Raw genomic sequence first — 22,500 nt, 5'->3', positions numbered from 1 at the left:
GAATGGTGGAATTACTAAAGAAGTTTTGAATGAGCTAGACAAGACGAAGTGTGGTGTTTTTATCGGGTCTGCAATGGGTGGCATGAAGGTAGAATTTCAAAAATATTTTTGATCTGAAGGAAAGTTGTTTCCCCTCCTTTTATCAGCTCTTGGTCTCATATTATGTTGATGAATTGAGCTGTTACACTTTAATCTTAATTTTATGCCTTTATGTATGTTATAGTCGTGGTACTCATAAAGATGGATGCTATTTTTTATAGGTCTTCAATGATGCAATCGAATCTTTGAGGGTCTCATACAAGAAGATGATCCCCTTTTGTGTTACCTTTGCAACTACAAATATGAGTTCGGCTATGCTAGCAATGGATATGGTGAGCCAAAGCAAAATCTGAAGAAAGCTACATTTGCATACTGATCCTTCAATATTTTTTGAGAATTTACTGTTAATTTCTAGAAGCCTACCTTTGCATACAGCTGCTTCAATATTTTTGAGAATTTATTGTTAATTTCGTCTAAGTTTCTTCTTCTCTTCCCTTTGGACTATAGGCTGGATGGGCCCAAACTATTCAATTTCAACTGCTTCTGCTACAAGCAACTTCTGTATCCTGAATGTAGCTAACCATATCATAAGAGGTGAAACTGTAAGTTATCATGTTCTCCCTCTTATCTGTAGTTAGAAGAAAATATACTGTCATTTTTTCTATGTACATAAGTGTGCTAATCTTGCAAGATATCATGCTTTGTGGTGGCTCTGATGCAGCAATAATACCTATTGGTATTTGTTCTTTCTGCTAATGAATGCTATTCTTCCTCACTGTTTTACCTTCATGGTCTTTATTAATATTACTATTGTTATTATTATGATAATAAATCATCATACATATCATCGTCTTCGTCGTTGTCCAGGATTAATTGTATACTTGACATGCGCAGGGTTGGGAGGTTTTGTGGCATGTCGGGCACTTTCACAAAGAAACAATGATCCAACCAAAGATTCACGACCATGGGATAGTGTATGTATAGATAGATGAATGATGACAGAGTTCAAAAGGAGATACTTTTTTTGTATTTGTGCTTATACCTGTGTAGATGTGCAATCACTTATTATCAAGATTACGATTAATTGGCACATTTATGTTAATATCTAGCTTAATTGTCATGTGACATGAACGTGATGGATTTGTTATGGGAGAAGGTTCAGGTGTATTATTATTGGAAGAACTCGAGCATGCTAAGGTTTTATTACAGTCAGCTACCACTAACTTGATGTGATGTGAAGTCTTTATCTAATCATGTTTTGTTAAAATATTTTCATTTTCATGATTGTTTTTCTTCCTTTCTATAGCAAAGAGGAGCAAACATATATGCTGAATTTTTGGGAGGAAGTTTCACCTGCGATGCTTACCATATGACAGAGCCACACCCTGAGGGTAAAAAATAATCTCTCTTTTACATTGAATATTGAATAAGTGTTGCTTGGTCTAATACCTGGTCCTGATTCAGGTATCATAAATAAACTCTTATCCTCATCGAGCCATTATTATTTTTATTGATTTCTTCAATTATTGAGGGTTTTGATCTCTGAGTTTTGTCCAAATTGTGCTTAAAGGGGGGCATTTGCAAGTAATTGGATCCCAAAACATGAAATGAAAAGTTATCGTGAGGAACATAATAGGTAGCTATGTTATTTTTATCTAGCTCAATTCAATTATTGATTTTTTGGGTGTATATACTCCTGTTCCTTTGACCAATTATTGTTTTTTGATCAATTTATGCAATTATTGTGGGTTCTGATAATTGTTTGAGGAATAAAATGGGCAATTATGTTCAATTTCTCTAGCTCAAAGTGAATCTCATGTGCTTTTGAGTCAGATAACTGTTTAGAATGCATTATTTTTCAGTGAGATTTTGCGGAAGCAATAAGGGAACTACATAATGTAGCTTCCAGGACATATCCTCATGCATATTTCGATTCAAGCAATGCAATTTACCATTAAAGCTATTCTATGTTTTAGTAGAATTTCAGCCAATATTCCCGTAATGCTAAATTAGAAGGCTCTGAATGTTAAATAGGTGAGAATGAGAATAAAGTTGTCTTGGATGCATTTTTCTTGGGCAAGGCTTTTGCAACTGCTTCATTTATGATATATAATCGACTTTACATCTTTCAACACTGCCCAACCACCGCTCAAGGGTACCTCCGCTCCCTAACTTCCTCCGCTCCCCAACTGAACAAAATGGAGCGGTAATATTTGGCAATGATTTATAGAATTGCTTGAAAAGTGAAAGGAGAATGAAGAGCAAGAGCACTAGGAATAGCAAGTAAGGAGGTCAGTTTTACTTCTAGAATTCCATTTTGTAAAGTAACCTGCTATTTATCGACACAGCAAACTATGTTGTAACAATGGGAAGATTTTTAGTTAAGATATTCTATCGGTCCCTGGTTGCTGACAAAATATCTAGAGACTCAAGAGAAAAATACGCTGTCGGGGAAATCTTAAGTGTGGTTGGTCAATATCAAGTTGAGCAGCAGAAGCAAGTACGAGATTTTCAGGTAAAAACAAGCACAAAGGTTTCACATACATAACCTATATAGTTGTATACTTGCTGTTCATTTTGATAATCATATGGTCTTTCTTCAATCCATCTATGGCTAATATGTATGATAATATTTTTTTATTCTTGAAACCTTCAAGACTAATATGAAGTAATAAATGAAGAAGTATGAACAAAGTAAAATATTTTTTCCTGTTGAAATAGTTTCCTACATGCTGATTCTCTCCCTTAACATAATTGTAACTCAAACTACTATTCTTTTGCGGTTTACATTAGCATATACTACAGTTGAAGATGAAGTTTTAGGAGGCCAAGAGAAGGAGGACGAAGAAAGACTAAATCCAGAGAATGATTCTCTCTTTCCATTCAACGAGGCAACAATTATCACATTTCTCCCTTATTTTGTAGGGTAGTTTAAGCCCTAACGTCAACAAGGATCTTATATGTTGTTTGTATAAGTTTTTGTATCCTTTTTTGTTGTTTTTCTGTATAGGTTTTTAATTTTATATGTTGTCTGTACAAGGATCTTATTTGTTGTTTTTCATGTTCAATATATGAAGGAGCAAATTGTAACCGTCTTCGATTCACTTTACACATGTTCAATATTTGTAGAAAATCTTTTAGAAACCGTGCTTTGCACGGGTCTAAATATATACACACACACACATATATAAAATATATTATATATACATATATTATATATATATATATATATATATTATATACATATATATACATATGTTATACATATAAAAAAACAAAAAAAAAATTACTATTCCGGGCCGACCCCGGGCCGGGCCGGGCCGGGTTCCAACCCTGTCAGAACCCGAGCCGCGGGCTTTTTGGACAGCCCTAACTCTATGCAACATTCAGGGATTCTTACTTCCCTAAACTGACTGGTGAAATATATAAAGTCCTAGTATAACAAAATTTCAGGTCTTGACTATCAAGTATAAAACAGATGGTAAAGATAAGAAGCTTGAATGAAGGGCGGAAGGAAGAGATTTTTCTTTGTAGATAGACTCACATGGAGGGAGAAGAGGAAATGCAATGAATCCTTTGAGTTCAACTCTTTCTGAGGTCAGACAAAGTATCCTAACACAAGTAACACACTTAAAAAAAACTAATGGTTTAAGTAATGGGTCAGAGGACAAATTAAAATGTACAAATTTTCAGAAAATCTTGATGTCAGCTTGATTATAAAAGCTCAAAAAGTAATCCAATGAAGACTATGTGAAACATAACAATCAAGCCTTCTCCTGCTACTTACTGCTAATTATCAAAATAATAAATAGTCAGCAAAAGCAAGAAAAGTAATAGTAATAAAGAAAACAATTATCATATAAAAGAGTCAAGAGTAATATGAATCATAATTCAAGCATAGCTAACAGTTATTGAAGCTGGATTGCAAGAAAAGTCAATAAACAGCAACATTGAAGCTGTGGGGGAAACATTGCCAAACTCTATAATGCAGAAAACTATCACCAATATACAGAACAAACAAAAAGCTTCATGAACAGTTTGGTCAAATAACAGTCTAAATACCTTTGGTGGTTTGAATGGATAATCTGGAGGAAAGTGGATTGTAACTAGAAAGACACCTCCTGCATAAGGACTATCTGGTGGACCCATAATAGTTGCTTGCCAATGGAACATGTCTTCAGCCACAGGACCTGGAAATGCCAGATATATAAAACTTTAGTAATCTCATTAGTCAGTTTCATGCAAAAAGCGTCAATCCGAATCTTTTATTGTGTGTGCATGCATGTGGATTGACATGTATATGCTTAGTTTCCTAGCATGATAAGCAGTAAGAGGGTGGCTAGATGATTTTCTTTTTGTTACAGTGGATCAAAGATGTGCTTTCCAAGTTTATGCCACTTTTAAGTTTAGGTGCCTCTATTGTCACATCTCTTGAAATTTTAGTGCTTGAAGGCTGGTGTAGCAGTGATGTAAGGGATAAAAGAATGCTTGTTGATAGAGTTTAATATGAAATGGAAACTTTACACCAGGACAGTATTCTCACGATGAAGCCTAATCCAAATTCGCAAACAAATGAGCAGAAAGAAGAACAAAACTTAGGCGCCATAATAAGGGCCGACTTACCAAATTTAATCTGATTCAAGAGCTGGGTATTTCTAATACATTAAAGTATATGGTCAGCCAGCACTAATTCAAGTAATATTAACAACGTTTAGTTGATATTGATTTGCTCTGTTTGCATAATGCTTAGCCAACACTAACCAAGTAATATTAACAAGGTCTAGCTGATATTTATTTAAGTAATATTAACATTAAAAGTACTTGTCAGAGAACTTAAATAGAGTAAACCTATGGTGCTGGTAAGGTCAGGACCATGGCCGTCCGTCTCAGCTTAGCCAGCCGATATGATCACTGAAACCACAGGCTACTTCACATCACTCAGTGCCCAAATTTAATGGCAACTAATGCTTCGTGAACTTTTCTATATTACAGAAGAAGGAAGAACAATGTGTTATTACATCATCAAAGTCGTGTACATTCCACCCTGAGGCCTTGCTCATTTATTTAAGGGTTGGGGATGGATACAGGGAAGTGCGAGGAATATTCCTGATAATGTCTTTATTTAATACTAATCATGTTAAAAAATAAAGAAACATATGAAACAAAAATGCATGAGACAGTTTATTCGAGAGCAGCATTCATTTGGAGCAATAAGTGTAAAATTCCGAGACAAAAATAACTATCTTCCTCTCAATTATGTGGACTGCTCAATATTCAACAAAACCCTACAGGAATAGACAATCAAAGCCTACTAATCAAACTGATAATGTATTTTCAGGTGACAATACATGATTTAAATCAAGCATAACCTGAGTGAATGTATATAAAATTACAGTATTTACAAATTAGATGAATTTTGCACGATATACTTTTTTCGCATAGACCTTTGTGCACAATGTATCATATGCACATTCTCAAAATAAGGCATGGACAAGAAAAAAGGCATGCTTCAATTTAAAGTTTCGGAGCACATGATTTTATTTCAAGCACACAATTCTCATATCCCTATTAAATTATAAAAACCATAGTGAGGGATCGAGAATAAAGCAAATTTGAATGAATTGTGAACAATTCCTCGCTCTATAGCTTAGCTTTTAGGGAAGTTGTTATTTGTCAAGGGTAAGTGGTTATTTTGGAAAATTTTGATAGAATTGACATCATTCAAATTTCCATTCAAAGCTACAACCTCTAAACTATAGGGTATGAAAAATGCAATTAACTTATTTTACAAAATAACTAAGACAAATAAGTTTTAATATTCAATGGGGTTAATTGGATCTGGTCATTGTATTTATCTATAATTGGACGTTCATACCTATGTTTTAATTGCTTGGATGATTGGTCATATGTAGCTAAATGCTAATGGGATCGTTGATCACTTCTAATGTTTTCTGCCAAGTAACATAATGTGTTTTCGCTTACCTGACATTAAAATTCTTAATCATTTAGCATAACAAATTTATTCTTATTTGTAATATCTTAATCACTTATGGAAATAAAATTTTTATTGTATCCGGCAACTTGTATAGGAAACTATATTGCATTCGGCATTTTGTTCTTGAAAATATAAACTTGTGACATATTGAGTAAGTTGCATTGATTGAACAAAAATGAAAATATTGTTAACTTGACTCGGTCATTGATGACCAAATCAACCACGATTTCTCTGTTTGAGAGAATGGTGGAGAACGTGAATCTTGGGTGGTTGAGAGAAAATCTCTCATGGGGCGGATCTGAGGGGTAGAGATGATGGGTTAAGCCCCTATATAAGGAGGACCATTATCCTTGAGAAAACACAACGAAAATCAAAGAAAACCCACTTTACCCATTACCAGATCCCCTCAAAAATCTGTTCTTTCTTCTTCCTTGAGTTCAAACACTAGTATCAGAGCAGCTGCATCGATCGGCCATCTCGAGCTCTGCATCAATCGCCTTCGACGACGCTGCGATCAACGACCACGACGACTCCGCTGCAATCGACGACCACGACGACAACGACTTCGATCACTCGACCGCTGCTGCGACTTCGACGACTGCTGAAGGAGAATACGTCGTTGATCAACACGGGAGTTTACGTGAAGGAGGTTCAGTGAATCGTCCGCGCCGTTCGTCGGTGGTTTCGTCGCTCATTTCTTTTGCCCCTTTTCTCCGGATCTGAAGTTTTTCGCTGCCCTGTTAAACCTTCCGAAGTGGTGTCATCCTCTTCAAGAACGAACGAGCCTAGTCTTCACTCAGCCCACAACCAGCTTGAGATTATCAAGAACTCACAGGCCCAGTTACAAAGCCCATTCATTTTTTTATTTGTTGAATTAAAACCAAACCCATCTGTTTTTAAATCAAAGCCTTTGCTCTGCCCACATACAATTCACTCAGCCCACATTTCAAAGCCCAATAACAAAGCTCACGTTTCTCTCAACTGACCATGCCTTTCATTTGTTGAATTACACAAGTGTTGGTCAGTTCGAACCGAGAGTCACTTGTTCTATCTACTGGATTCTTTTCAAATACAAGCTACACCAACTCAGATCAGAGAGTTAATTGTTCAATCAATACCGCTAAGTGACTCGCGCAAATTGGAGTCTCTTTCATCAACTCGGAACAATCAGGTTCATTTTTATTTATTTATTTCCCCTAACATTATTATATTTTAGTATAATTGTCAACATATCAACCTTATACATATTTTAAAATTGAATTTAGTTTTAGTTCTTTACCGAATGGCTAGTAAACTCGTTCTATCAGAACTAGAAAAAAATTGACAAATTTAATGACAGTAATTATGATATGCGGCATAGAAAAATAGGATATGTTCTTATTCATGATAATATTGATGATATAATCAAAACCAATGCTCAAACCTTTACTGATAAATCAACACCTGAAGAAAAGAAAGGGTTTGAGCAGTGGAAGTCGAAAGACAAAAAGGCGAAAAGCCTTATGCTCATGTTCATGGAAGATAATTTAATAAAAGTTTTTGAAACTTATAAAACTTCCATGGATATGTAAAATGCAATAAAAGAAAAATACGACAATACTTCTGAAGTTAACATTCAACTCCTCTTGCATAAGTATAATTCTTGTCGTATGCAAGAGAGAGACAATGTCGTAGAACATATAAATAAAATGATTATCATGGCTAAGGACTTATCCACTGCTGAGACCGAAATCCCGGAAAGAATGCAAGTGATAACCATTTTGAATAGTCTTCCCCCTTCACTTGCAGTGGCTGCCACCACATTAAGAATGAATCCTGCCATTAAGTCTGTCACTGATCTTCCTATGCACCTAGCGATAGAACATGACTTAATAGCCAGTAGGAAGGAACCAGAACTGAATATGGTACAGCAGGAGCTGAATTATGTCCGCCAGAGACATAATACTAGAAGCTATAAAAACCCTGATCCTAGTAAACCACAACCGTGAGGACCGAAGTCACTGGAGTTCAAAAAAAAAGTACCCTGCGGAGCCTGCTACAATTATGGAAAATTCGGGCATTTCAAGCCCAATTGCCCACAAGATGAAAAGCAGGAGAATAAGGGAGGCTATAAACATTCAGAACAATGGGGTAATAGCAAAAGAGAATTCGTCGGTGTGATGGAATGTAATACTGTGATGACGGATATCAGTGGTTGGTGGATCTACTCCGGTACGACTAGGCATATCGCAAAGGACAAGAATGGAGTCGTAGAATTTACCGAGCTGAAGAAAAGAGAACAGAGAATCTATATGGGAAATAAAACCTATCTCGATGTAGAAGGTATTGGTTCGTATAGATTGGATCTTGGGGACAGCATTCTTGTTCTCAAAGATGTGTTCTATGCGCAATCTGATCTCGGTTCCCAGCTTGATGAAGAAAGGACTGGAAGTGAGGCTCTATAATAACAGGGTTTCTATAGGCAAGAATAATAAAGTGTATGCTATGAAAAAATATGTGCCCGAGCATGAATTATGCATTCTTCCAATAGTTTGTAATAATTCTGATAATAAAATTTCGAATTTGAACTACTTGTCCTGTTATAATTCTGAGTCTGAATTGTGGCATTCTAGATTAGGACATGCTAGTATTTTAAAAAGAAAAAAAATTATCAGAATGAACTTGCTTCCTGCACTATCTAATGTTTAATTACCACTATGTGAACATTGTTTAACTGGTAAAATGACTAGAAAACCTTTTATTGACGGACAGAGAGCCAATGAACTTTTAGGATTGATACACTCGGATATTTGTGGTCCCCTAAGTGTCAAAACTCATAGTAATAAAGAATATTTTATTACTTTTATAGATGATTATTCCAAGTTTGCACACGTCTATCTTATATCTAAAAAATTAGAAGCTTTTGTCTGCTTTAAGAGATATAAGACAGAAGTTAAAAACCAACTTGGATTAAAAATCAAAATTTTGAGAACTGATAGAGGTGGGGAATATAACTCTAAAGAATTTGAAAGTTATTGTATTCAGCATGGAATTAAAAGGCATACAACAATGCCGTATACGCCACAACAGAATGGTGTTGCTGAAAGAAAAAACAGAACATTACTTAATGTAGTTAGATGCATGTTGTCTCATTCTGGTCTCTCTAAAAACTTTTGGGGAGAAGCATTGTTAATTATAAACTACATTCTAAATAGAATTCCCACCAAATCAGTTGTATCTACACCTTATGAATTATGGAATGAGAGAAAACCTAATTTGAGTCATCTCAAGAAGTGGGGATCTATAGCTCATGTTCTCATTCCATATCAACTTAGAGATAAGTTGGATTTTAAAACAATAAAGTGTAGATTCATAGGGTATTCAGAAAAAATAAAAGGTTATAAGTTCTATAATAAAGAAAAAGAAGTCATTGAAAACAGAGATGCTACATTTCTAGAAAATCTAGAGGAAGAGGAACAAGTTCAAGAGGAAACGGAACCTCTAACTGTAATAGATGATGATTATTACAGTGTTGTTCCCACTAATGACCCTGATATTGTGAATGAACATAACCTTGAAAACGATGAAATACCTATGGAAAATAATATACCTAATCAACCAGTTGTAGGCAACAAAAGGCCAAGAACACAACCTTCATGGATGGATGATTACTATTTTTATTCATGTGAGTCATCATGTTTCTCGGTAGATACAAATGTAGAAGAACAAGATCCCTTAACCTTTTCTGATGCGATGAAATCGCATGAATCAGCTTTATGGCTAGAATCTATGAGAGAAGAACTTGCTTCTATAGAAAAGAATAAGGTATGGGAGTTATGTGATCTACCAGAAAATAAAAAAGCCATAGGATGCAAATGGGTGCTCAAAAAGAAATATCGTGTTGATGGATCTATTGATAAATTCAAAGCACGATTAGTTGCCAAGGGTTATAACCAGAAGGCAGGAATAGATTTTCATGAGAAGTATTCTCCTGTAGCTAAATTTGCATCCATTAAAATTATTTTGGCTATTGTTGCATATCTTGATTTGAAATTATTCCAAATAGATGTTAAAACTGCATTCCTTAACAGAGAGTTGAAGAAAGCAATATATATGTAACAACCTAAAGGTTTCAGGTGAAAGAACAGGAACATAAAGTTTACAAATTAATGAAATCTGTATATGGTTTAAAACAGTCTTCTAGACAATGGTATCTCAAATTTCATGGTGTAGTTACTAAACTTGGTTTTATTCAAAATAAATTAGATAATTGTGTATATGTCTTAAAAAATAGGAGCAAGTTTACTATATTATCCTTATATGTGGATGATATATTGCTCGTTGGAAATGACATAGAAATGTTCTTATATGTGGATGATATATTGCTCGTTGGAAATGACATAGAAATGTTGAATAAAACCAAGGCAGATCTCAGCGAAAAGTTTGAGATGAAAGACATGGGAGATGCATCATATATTCTTAGAATTCAAATAATTCGAGATAAAAAGTCAGAAAGTCTAGAATGCTAAGTTTAAACCAAGAAAAATATTTAAGATCGGTTCTTAAAAGGTTTGGAATGGAGAATTCCAATCCGGCACCAACTCTGTTGGTTATGGAAAAGAGATTATGTAAAGAGCAAAGCCCTGGAGAATGGCAGAAGCCATTAGATGTTCCTTATGCTCAAGCAATTGGAAGTTTGATGTATGTAATGTTGTGCACCAGACCTGATATAACTTATGTTGTGAGTCTAGTCAGTCGATATCAAAGTAATCCAGGACCAGCATATTGGGAAGCTGTTAAAAGGATTATGAAGTATATCAGAGGTACATTGACTCGTAGATTAGTTTATCAAGCTGATTCGCTTGAACTCCTCGGTTATTCCGATGCTGATTTCGGAGGTGATAAAGATGATGGGAAGTCCACTTCGGGACACTTATTCATCTTTAGAGGATGAGCTGTTTCTTGGAGTAGCAAGAAACAATGGTGTGTTGCTAGATATACGCAAGAAGCTAAATAAATAGCTTGCAGTATGACAACTACACATATTGTCTGGATAAGACGGTTTTTGATTGATCTTAATCTCAATTTGTTAGAAGGACCTATTGATATTTATTGTGATAATCAAGCAGCAATTAGCTTAATCAATAGTGGCGCGAACAGCTCCAAAGAAAAACATATTGAGATCCGGTATCACTATATTCGAGATATTATAGAAAAGGGAGAAGTCAAAGTGTCTTATATCCCTACTACAGATATGATTGTTGATCCTTTGACAAAAGGAATACCAACAAAATCTTTTATCAGACACGTAAGTTTGATGGGACTTAGGAATAAATAAGTCCAAGTAAAATTTCATGAATAATGAAATAAGAGTTACTCTCTACGGATAGTGGGAGTAATGGTAAGCAGAAATATCCGATCTCACGGATAATGGGAAGCATGTCACTTGGTTAATTTGGTCAAGTGGGAGATGTTAGCATGACTCGGTCATTTATGACCAAATCAACCACGGTTTCTCTGTTTGAGAGAATGGTGGAGAACGTGAATCGTGGATGGTTAAGAGAAAATCTCTCATGGGACGGATCTGAGGGGTAGAGATGATGGGTTAAGCCCCTATATAAAGAGGATCATTCTCCTTGAGAAAACACAACGAAAATAAAAAGAAAACCCACTTACCCATTACCGGAGCCCCTCAAAAATCTGTTCTTTCTTCTTCCTTGAGTTCAAACAAATATACAACTTAAATTCACCCAAACAAAACACGCCAGAAGTGACTAGTGATCCAATTAGTATATAGTTACATGACTAGTCATCCAAGCAATTAAAACATACCAATGATCAGTGATCCAATTAACCCATATTCACTGCACGTGCTGACATGCTAGTAATAAGTAGAGAATCTCTATTCACATTATAAGAATCTACAATCCCAGTACGAAATTCTTTCAAAGTGCCTAAAATTCATTCTATTCAGAATCCATCAAGATTACAGCTCTGAATAAATTTCTAGATGTGAAATCTAATTTTGAGTGAAAATCTGCGGAAAATCGAAAAGAAATCACATAAAAAAGGGGAATCCTGGATCTGATTATACCTGCACTGCATGATGTTGGCGGATCTTTCTGCAGATCCTTCAATTCCTTCAAGATCCTCTTCGACGCCATCGGTCAATTCCTAATCCCCCACAGAATAATTAAATACTAAATAAATCAATCAAATAAAACGCAAGAAAAAGAGTCAAACCAAATCTAGAGGGGAGGGGGGAGAGAGAGAGGGGGAGCAATTAATACCTTCGATTTCTCTGGATCTCCTCCTCTCTCACGCAACGAATATGGAGAAGAGGAAAGGGCAAATGACGAGGGGATGACTTTTTATACCAATCTTTTTAATTAACTAGTTATTTTAATAAAAATAGTATTACGGGGAAAAGAATAAATATGGAGTAATAATGGCGACTAGGTGGACGAAAGTGAAGATAAAGGCGCGAGTTGATGCGGGTGGCTAAATGAACGGACAAGATGCTATTGCTAGAGAACGGTTGGCTGAATTAACGGTTGAGATATAGTTGTATTGCCGCGTCCAGGAGATCAGGAGAGTTTTCTTGTTTGGTGGGCGGAATTTGATTGGACTTCAAACTAGAATTTTTTTTTTTTTTAATTACATCAGGATTGTTTTCACACGCTTGATCACGACCGTCTGCATGTGAGTGGATGCTTTCAAGCGTGCTGCTTTTAAGCCTTCGATGGGTAGCGTAGGGAAACAAAACTATCATTTCTCCCATCCTATTAAAGGATGAGAATCGTCCGCTCGTATGTAGACGCGTTATGATGGAATCTTACACGACTAGTGTTTGTCAACTGTGAGATTTAAGAATGTATTTGTCAATCTTATAAGCCTATATCAAGATTGAACTTGGCCTAATTTGAATTTTTATGTTTGGTTAAAAAAAATTAGGCTATGATTGACCCAATTATTGTAGGTTAAAGTTTCGGTCCTTAAACTCGTTTTAGCTTAGATTATTCCTTTCCTGATTCAAATTAGAGCTGGTTTAGAACCAAACCGAGTCAAGAATGTCCCGACCAATTTTGGACCAGTTGCTGGTGGACATGCCTCTGAAAATTTTTTTTTTATGTCCACCACTTTAGAAATTAGAATCTTGCTTTTATTGACTTTTTGAGCTTGGCCTTCATTTTTCGTTCATACATCGGAATGAATTCACAGTTTCAGCTTTATTACAAGCTCATTTGTTGAGCAACGGTTCAGAATCTTGCTTTTATTGGTTTTTTTAGCCTGGTCTTTATTTTTTTGTTGATACGTCGGAAATGAATTCACAGTTTCCGCTTTATTTCGAACTCAATTCTTCACCACCGGCTCTTCAATGTCGCATCTTTCAGTTAGGACTACCACTGTGAATGAGGTAAACTTACTGAAAATATCTAAATTCTTGGTATATTTTATCTTATGTACTCTCCTTTGCGTTTATAAAACTATCAAACAGCTCTAAATGACTAGATAATTATTCAAATTTAGTTGATACCTATTTTCTATGTCCTTTGAAGATAGGAACCAAAACCTGAAATTGATAGGTCTCAATAAATATGTATATACATGAGAAGACGGGTGTATATTATTTGTAAATGAATCAAAATAGGTATTATAAACACAAGTCCGTTTTTTTATATAAAATGACAAATTGGTTGTATTCCTAAAGACACAAATAGGGGTGGAAATGAACCAAATAATTAATAAATGGTTCGATAATTGTTCGAATAACTATTCGGTCATATTCGATTCGATAGTTCATTTATCACTAAACAAATATTTTTTAGTATTCGAGTTTATTAACGAATAGAATTTAACCAGATGTATATTCGATTCGTTTGTCTATTAAATATTCGTTTAAAATTTGATCACGGCTTATTATTTGTATTATTGCACATATGATGTCATATTTTTAACCCACTTATCATTTCTACTTAAGTTTTTTATATAGATTTTAAGACTTAAATAATCTTAAATCTGTTTTCTAATTAAAATTTTGATTTAAATATATATACATCATATATTATAAAGAAATAATTTTTATTTATGAATTTTAATACTATTTGAAAATCAAACTCTTTAGCAAAATAAATATACTTTGATATTCGATAAGTATTCGTGAATATTCATGAATATTTATCAAATACCAAGTATTCGAGTTCGAATTCGAAAAACTAGATATATGAATATTAGAGTCCGCATTCGAATTCGATAATTTTAAACAAATACAAATATGAACACCTTAGTATTCGATTCGATTCGATCATTTACCACCCCTAGACACAAAGCAACGTCATTCAAGACACAAAGCAATACAACATATAATGTGTTATTTTAATATGAAATCAGAATTCTCATATAGCCCTGTCCAAAAAGCCCGTCGGCCCGAGCCCGGCCTGGCCCGGGGTCGGCCCGGAAACCCGGGCCAGACCCGGGTCCGGGCCCCCTCGCTCGCGACCCGGCCCGGCCCGGAACAGTTCCGATCGGGCAACGAAACCGGGCCGAGCGGCCTGAACCCGGAGCCCAGCCCGCCCGCAACGGTCACCCTTGAAACGGTCATTTTTTATGTTTTGACCGTTTTGCCCCTTAAAACGGTCAAAAACGACTATTTGGTGAGTGTTTTTTGGTCATTTGCCTAGGAGACTGCCTCTATAAATAGAGAGGGGGGGTTCACTTCTTCTCCTCACACCAAAACTCATCTACTTCTCTCTAATACTCTCTTATACAATCTTATACTCTCTTATAACCTCTTATACTTTCTAATCCTTTCATCAAATGGCTTCTGGATCTGATTATGAAGAGAAAAATCTATTTCCTACCAATATTGAAATGAGTCCTCCTACAACAACAACTACTCCTCCTACTGATCCTACCAGTGGTAATCCCGAATCCGGTGGCGAAGAATCTACACCAAGAGCTCCTAAAAGGTCGAGATCCAATGTGTGGAATTTTTTTTAGAAGATAGACGTCACCAAGGATGAACACGATAGGATCCTCACCAAGAAGGCTAAATGCGTGTTGTGCGGCCGGACTTTCCAAGCTCATCATAAGAGCAGCACCAACCACCTTAAACGCCATATAGAAAAACACAATAAAGGTCAGACTCCTCAAGGTGATATCCGACAATCTATGGTTTCCCAATCCTCCTCTTCTGGTAGTCTTGGTACTTGGAATTATGATGCTGCCCGAGCTAGGAAATACGTCATCAGGTTTATCATTCTTAAAAATCTTCCTTTTAAATTAGTAGAAGACGATGAATTTGAAGATTTGTTTAGAGATGGTTTTTATCCCGATTTTTAAAAAAATTCTCGTCAAACCTGTCAACGTGACATTTTAAAACATTATCAAACGGAACAAGGAAAAATAATTTTTAAAACATTATCAAACGGAACAAGGAAAAATAATTTCTTATTTTAAAAATTTAAACTGTAAATTTTTTTTAACTTCTGATATTTGACTTCTTATTTTAAAAATTTAAACTGTAAATTTTTTTTAACTTCTGATATTTGGACATCTAGAGCACAAACAAGTTATTTATGTATCACAGCACACTGGATTGATGAAAATTGACAAATGCTTAAAAGATTGTTTTTTTATTACAATTGAAGAGTCACATACTGGTATTAATGTAGCCAATTTAATAGTTGAAGAACTTATGAAACTAGAAATTGATCAAAGAATATTTTTCTCTTTCACTAGATAATGCAAGTAATAACAATGTAGCTGTAGATTTTCTCAAAATAACTCTGTCATTGCCCTGTCATGGTGAACTTTTTCATATTAGATGTATATGCCATATTTTAAATTTAATTGTTCAAAGTGCATTTACTAAAATTAAACCCATGATAAAAAAAGGTTAGAACAGTTGCTTATATGCATACTGCTTCTGAACAAAGACTTAAAAGATGGAAATAAATATGTAAAAGAAAAAATATTAAAGCTAGACTAATTCCAAAAGATGTTGACCATAGGTGGAATTCCACCTATGCAATGTTAAGTGTAGCTATAGAATATAAAGAAACTATAAATGATTTTATAAATTATTTTGCTTCTAGTTCTAGCTCTGGTAGCTCTTATGGAATAACTGAAGATGAATGGACAATTATATATAATTTAAATGAGATGTTACAAGTTTTTTATGATGCTAGTATGTTATTATTCAACTATTACTTTAGCTGCTTTACAAATTTTAAATATTCAAAAAAATTTAACAAATATCGTATGAATGATACTTTTGGAAGTATAATTTTTTAAATGGGGAGCAAACTTAATAAGTATTTTACGCTTATTTCTCATATTTTTAGTTTGGGGGGTCTTATTGATCCATGTTTGAAGGATATTGGCCTTCGAAATTTGTTACAATCATTGTATGGTGGACAGATTATAGACTTAGATGATGGATCCAACATTACTACTACTTCTCATCATTTAGCTATTAGAAATTATTTTCATATCTTATATGATGAGTACGCAGCTAGACATGGTGTAGCTGCACAACAATCTGCAGCTTCGGCGCCTTCGAGCTCAAGCCGAGGTAAAAGTATAAGTTTTGATAGGCATGCAATGGTAGCTGAGCTAACTGGTGGGTCTGGACTTGGATCATCGTTGGAGGTTTCTGAAATAGATGAATATTTATCTGCTTCTTTAGTTAAATGTCAAGGAAATGCTTTAGATATTTATAATGGTGAAGAGTATATGGATCAATTTCATATCCTATACTTTCCACCATGGTTCATGACTTACTAACAGTGCAGGTTTCGGCGGTAGCTTCGGAATCCATCTTCAGCACAGCAAGACGTTTGATTGACGACCATAGGACATGCTTAGATCCGTATACTGTACAAGCGGTGATGTGCTTACAAAATTGGTGGAGGTACGAGAAACGAACGCAAGGCATCGATCGGATGACTGGAATTAAAGATAAATTTGAAGAGTTGGGACTAGCAGATAGATATAAAGATTAAACAATATTCATCAAATTGTAATTTTTATTTCTTAGCTTTAAATTTGTAATGAATTATTTTAGAAACAGTTACAAATGATAGTGATATAGGTGAGTAGGTGCCAACCTAGTTGGGATGTACTCATCTATTGTGATGCAACGAATTCCAAAATAAATTTATACTTGTAAAAGATTTATTGATTATTAATAAAGAAGTTATTTTTATCATCTTTTATTTTTATAATTTTTTGTATTTGTAATTTATGTCATTTTAAGTTATTAATAATATGATTGTTTTTATTTTTATTTTCTGTAATTTTTTATGTATATTTTAAATTTTAAAGATATTTTTAAAAATTTTAGAAAAAATAAAAAAACAAAAAACTCGGGCCGGCTCGGAGCCCGGCCCAGGCCCGACGCCCGAACAAAGGTTTTCCAGGCCTGGACGGGCCGGATGGACAGGCCTATTCTCATATGTGGGTTTATTTTCTATCTATAATTAGGATACTAATTAAATCTATTCAAAAGTAGAAAATTCTAATTATAGTCAAATATTTTGTAATTCTAATCAAATTATAACTATCCATAATTTAAAATTTTTAATACTCATATTTTAGTGTGTGTGTGTGTGTGTGTGTGTGTGTGTGTGTGTGTGTGTGTGTGTGTATATATATATACTTCTTTATTACTAAAAGAGAACAACAAAAAAGCATTTAATGAACAGTAACTTCCAAATATTACTAAAAGAGAACAACAAAAAAGCATCTAATAAACATTAACTTTCAAAAATAATCTAAAAATAGTTCCAATAACCATCGTCTAAAACCCACTCTCACAACAGTTATCGTTCCCCTTAAACCGGAGAAGAACTGTCCAAAACTAATTAGTATCTTCTCTCTACACAACTCTCTCCATCTCTCTTTATTTTTCTCCATCTCCTTTTCCCAATTCCCCCTAAATAACTTCCTCCTAAACCTCCGCTGTCATCTCACTCCTCGGTCTCGATCGAGTTCTTAAAATCCTCGACATTCTCGCTCGAAAGGACGATCCCTTTGATCCTCACAAACTGAACCCAGCAGCAGAAAAATGGATGTGGGCAAATCAGCGACGGACGTCGAGATCTTCAAGCCTCGCATCGACAAGCACGAGTACAGGAGGATCGTCCTCTCGAATTCCCTTGAGGCTCTCCTCGTCAGCGATCCCGATATTGATAAGGTTTCCTCTTTCTCTCTCTATGTCTATAAAAATTTTATTACAGAGCATGAAGCGGAAGAAACGAAACCGAAATCCCCCCCCCACCTTTCGTTATCCAGTTCTCTCTCTCTTCTCTCCCCTCCCTCTCTTGTCCAAATCCCCCTTCTTTTCCTCTCTCTCTCTCTTTCTCTCTCCATAGGGTTTTCTATGGAGATGGGATTCGACGCCATGGCCAACGACGCTCCAGTGGTTTCCGCGGCTGCGAGGGAAACCAGTAAGAAGAAGAGGGTAAGCTCTCGGTTCGAATTCAAAAATCAAATTTTAGGGCATTTTTTTGGATTTTTTGAGGATTTATTGTTTGTTTGGGCGTTTGTAGGCGAATAGGTCGGCGAAGTTGAAGCAGTGTAAGCTTGATGCGAGGAGGGAGCAATGGCTTTCTCAAGATATTTTAATTTAATGTATTTTATTTTGTATTTTCGAAATTGGATATTTTTTTTAATTATTTGAACTGTTAATATCTAGGATTGGTGGTTGATGTGGATCAGGGCTTCTGGCCTACCATATGCATTATCTTTGTAGTATAACTTAATTCAACAGTCGCGATATGAGTTGATAATTTGAACCAAACAGAGATGTTGTGGGAAGTTTTAGTTTGAATAAAATAAAAATCGACATGAAACCTCAGTTTGTCTCAGAGTGTGGACTAACAAGGGTCAGGCTACAACACTATTTAAGAGATTGTTACTAATAAACAGATAATAATAATCGCATCTTTTACTTCGAATCACTTTTATTTTTGGCGTTTATACGAGAATTATTGTAAAAGCTTAGAGGATCTGTGAAATGTAATGGAGTAAATGGAATTCCCTTTCTTTTGCCATTTCAACAAAAAAAAATATTTTTGCAGAATTTTGATAAAATAGTGGAGATTGCATCTACCCTTTTGCTACACACCTGAAGCTTTATTTTCCTGTTTTTGTAGTTGATTGGATGTGTGTGATTTCTGCTACCCTTTATGTTTTTTTTATCTTCATTGATAAGTGATCCTAACATGTTAAGAGTCTTCTGGTTTACCTGAACAGTATTTGCCAAGAAAATATTTCTACAAAATTTCCATGTCCTTAATATTAATATATCATGCAAACTATTCTTTCTATTTATAAAAAAACTGTTATTTCTAATTAGTATCACACAACTTTGACGTTCTTTCATCACTCATCACTATACAAGTTGCTATAGCATCACATTCTTCATCTTACAAGCAATTTTGAGTGTGACACTATGACAAAGGTACGTTTTAGTTTATAAGATATGGTGCGGACTTGCTTGCCCAAAGTCCAAATGCAACAGGCCTTCAAGTTTTCCATCAAAGTAAGCAAACATTTTTTTTTAATTTCAGCATCTGAGTATGCATATAACCTTTTGCTACATATCTGAAGCTTTATTTTCCTAAAAGTAACATGCGATATAAGTTCTACATGATATATTTTATATACTTAACATGATTATAACATATATTTATTATCATTGAATTGATGTCAGTTTCACTTCATCTTCAAGGTACTATATTTGTTGTTGAGTGAATTGCTACTGGAAAAAGCGTGCACAAGGATATCTCTTGCGCCTCCTCCATATGAACAGTAAATAAAATTGATACTTTGCCTATCATCTTAGCTTTCTATTTAATGTATAGCTTAGATTTATTGATAGCAGAAAAGTTTCAACTTTTTTCAGCTTTTATTGCATTTTACCTAATTGTGGATATACTTTCGTTTTGTATTCATTAATATTTTAGCTTCCTATATAGATAAATCTACCATGTTATGTTCTTGATCCCTATCATAAGGTCAAAGAGAACTGTGACAAGATAATATAAATAAGTGATTTCTATTACTCTCCTATCTCGAAAGTAAAAATTACTATTGGTTCATGGTTTTGTGATTTTGTGTTTGATTACGACAGCGCAAAGCTTCAATAAAAATCTCAAAGGGCAGTAACATTGTGTTGAAACGCCATAAGTGTACCAAGCTTATGTGCTGCTTACTTTTTCCAAATTTTGAACGAGAAGCATTCTTCTCCTTTAAATTTTAAACAATTGATGATTCATGTATTACCTTTGCATATCATAGACTTATCATGGATTCATAGCTTAGCTAGGCTCAGTTGTTATGATGTACTTTAGAAGGTTAGAACAATATGAATATAGTGAGATTAGTTTTGCAGCGTGTCCAATTAATGCATTTTTTTAAAATTTATATTTGTATCATTACATCTGTATACATCTATGCACATTATAGATATTAGTTTTTGCAGAGTTTGCCATACTTTACAAGGATTTTGCTGGAATTGTGGATGATATGAAAGTATTATGGATTAAAGATAAGCTAACATGAATTATTTCAATAGATGCATTCACGTGGTTACTACTTGCACTCCATACTTTGACTTCAATGCAAGATGATAGTGATGTTGGCAAGATTTTTAGATGACATAATAAAGTTGTGTATAATGTGCATTTGAACATTCACTTGATCAATGTATCAAAGATTTTTATCAATGTATAATTGTGTTCTTATCCCCAAAATTATGGGATAAAGTCTTTGTTGTAGTTGTTGTATGTATGTTTTGCTTTTTGCTGTGCTGGGGTGTTTGCCTCAGGAATAATGAGACATCATTTTGTAAGAAAATAAATTGTTAAGCAATGAATAATAAAGTTGTTTAGTACTAAATGAACTATCGAAATAAACTTATGCGAATATCTGGACGAATAATAACCAAACTGTTAATTAATTATTCGGTTCACTTCCACCCCTATACTTCATATCTAAAGAAGAGTACTTTGTTTTGGTAACATGTTCAATATTTACAGAAAATCTTTTAGAAACCGTGTTTTGCACGGGTCTAAATACTAGTATATATATAGAGAGAGAGGGAGGGAGGGAGGGAGAGAGAGAGAGAGTAAGGATTAGTGATTTATTATTAGCCTTAGTTTAAAAAAAATCTCAATAAGTTTGGTGTTTTGTGATGAACCTCTAAAACGTTTTAAAACTCTCATTAAACCTCCAAGAATTTTAGAATTTTAGTAAACCTCAAAAAAAAAAGTTTTCATTTTTCTGCAACAACTCCCAGAATGGTGTCATCTCATAATTTTACATGACAAAAATATCCTCAAGGACAATAATGGTAAGAAAAAGAGGCGGTTTTTTTTTCTGCCTTAACAAATTCTTAAAATTACACAAAAGACCTGAATTACTTAGAGCCCACTAACACATATGTGACACGAGCATCTCCAACAGCTTTTCCATTTTCTACTTTTGGATAATTTAGTTAGGTTTTTGGTCCAACAGATTCCCCATCTCATTCCCCAAAATAGGGATGTAGGAGAAAAAATGGTGAAGCTTCCCCAAATCTGCAGCATTCTCCAAATTTTTGGAGGAAAAAAGGGATTCTTCAAAATGGGGAAGCTGTTGGAGTTGGTGTAAAAATAATTTGGAGAATATGACTTTTGCTTCCAAAATGGGGAAGCTGTTGGAGTTGGTGTAAAAATAATTTGGAGAATATGACTTTTGCTTCCCCATTTTGAAAAAAATTTTGGAGAAGCTGTTGGAGATGTCTTACAAAGCACCAACTAAATCAAATTTAAAACTGCAAAAAAAAGTAAGAAAACTACAAACAACCCTCTCAAAAATAATAATACAAAAGATCTCTAAAAAATCTTAAATTCTTATAAATCCATTAAAAATTATTGCAAAAAACCCCTAAAAATCTAAAATCGTAGAAGACATCTTTAAATTTGAAAATTATAAACAACCCCACTTTAAAATCTAAAAATTATATAACCTCTGAAAAATCTAGAAGTTATACATAACCTGCTTAAAATCTGACTATTACAACAATGCCCTTGAGATCCAAAAATTACAATCTGCCCCTAAAAAATAAAATTATAAACCAACCCCAAAATATTTGAAGACTGCAAAGCCCCATGAAGAGCTGAAAATTACAAACAACCTATGTAAAATAAAATTGTAAATAACTCCCGACAATTTAAAAAATGCAAACAATCCTTTAAGATTCAAAAATTACAAACAACCCCAACAAATCTTAAAATTGCTAACAACACCACGGAAAGAATTCAACCGATCCCCTTTAAGGTCCAAAAATTACGAACAAGCCCCTTAGATATCTGAAAATTAGCATTAACTGCGAAAACTCTAAAAGAACAGGACAAAGGAGTATCGGAGGTTTTTGAGCAAGGTGAAGATTTGGGATTTTAAGCATTATTTGATGGAGGGAAGAGAATGATGGTTGA

The 22,500-nt window shown here is 34.5% G+C and overlaps 2 protein-coding genes and 1 long non-coding RNA gene across 8 annotated transcripts in view; 2 read left to right on the top strand and 1 right to left on the bottom strand.

Annotated features, from left to right (window-relative positions):
- Positions 1-392, top strand: part of LOC109840665 — a 2,534-nt gene extending 2,142 nt beyond the window's left edge. For both annotated transcript variants that reach the window (XR_002246979.1, XR_002246978.1), the window contains exons 3-4: positions 1-88; positions 261-392. The exon at positions 1-88 is cut by the window's left edge and continues 592 nt beyond it. This is a non-coding gene — a long non-coding RNA (uncharacterized LOC109840665). The remainder of the gene's footprint in view (positions 89-260) is intronic.
- LOC109840664 (ubiquitin-conjugating enzyme E2-17 kDa) overlaps positions 1-12,449 on the bottom strand; it is a 20,438-nt gene extending 7,989 nt beyond the window's left edge. Inside the window, exons 1-3 of the mRNA XM_020409395.1 lie at positions 12,304-12,449; positions 12,108-12,187; positions 4,102-4,229 (exon numbers count right to left, since the gene is read on the bottom strand). Of these exons, the coding sequence (XP_020264984.1) occupies positions 4,102-4,229; positions 12,108-12,177 (198 nt within the window). The 5' untranslated portion in view covers positions 12,178-12,187; positions 12,304-12,449. The remainder of the gene's footprint in view (positions 1-4,101; positions 4,230-12,107; positions 12,188-12,303) is intronic.
- LOC109840663 (3-oxoacyl-[acyl-carrier-protein] synthase II, chloroplastic-like) lies at positions 519-3,143 on the top strand. Of its 5 annotated transcripts, none has more exons than XR_002246977.1 (6): positions 522-775; positions 934-1,013; positions 1,168-1,236; positions 1,346-1,430; positions 2,074-2,322; positions 2,464-2,875. XR_002246977.1 is itself a non-coding variant. In XM_020409393.1 (5 exons), the coding sequence occupies exons 1-5, from the start codon at positions 652-654 to the stop codon at positions 2,967-2,969; spliced, it is 495 nt and encodes a 164-aa protein (XP_020264982.1). In that variant the 5' UTR covers positions 519-651; the 3' UTR covers positions 2,970-3,143. The 5 variants fall into 5 exon arrangements, 3 of the variants coding, with proteins under 3 accessions (XP_020264982.1, XP_020264983.1, XP_020264981.1); XR_002246976.1 differs by having other exon boundaries at positions 2,074-2,330; XM_020409393.1 differs by lacking the exon at positions 2,074-2,322 and having other exon boundaries at positions 519-775; positions 2,833-3,143.

Source organism: Asparagus officinalis, chromosome 5 (assembly GCF_001876935.1).
Source record: "Asparagus officinalis chromosome 5, Aspof.V1, whole genome shotgun sequence".
Taxonomy (NCBI): domain Eukaryota; kingdom Viridiplantae; phylum Streptophyta; class Magnoliopsida; order Asparagales; family Asparagaceae; genus Asparagus; species Asparagus officinalis.
The sequence above is the reverse complement of the archived record's forward strand: the minus strand, read 5'-3'. Positions and strand labels throughout refer to the sequence as shown.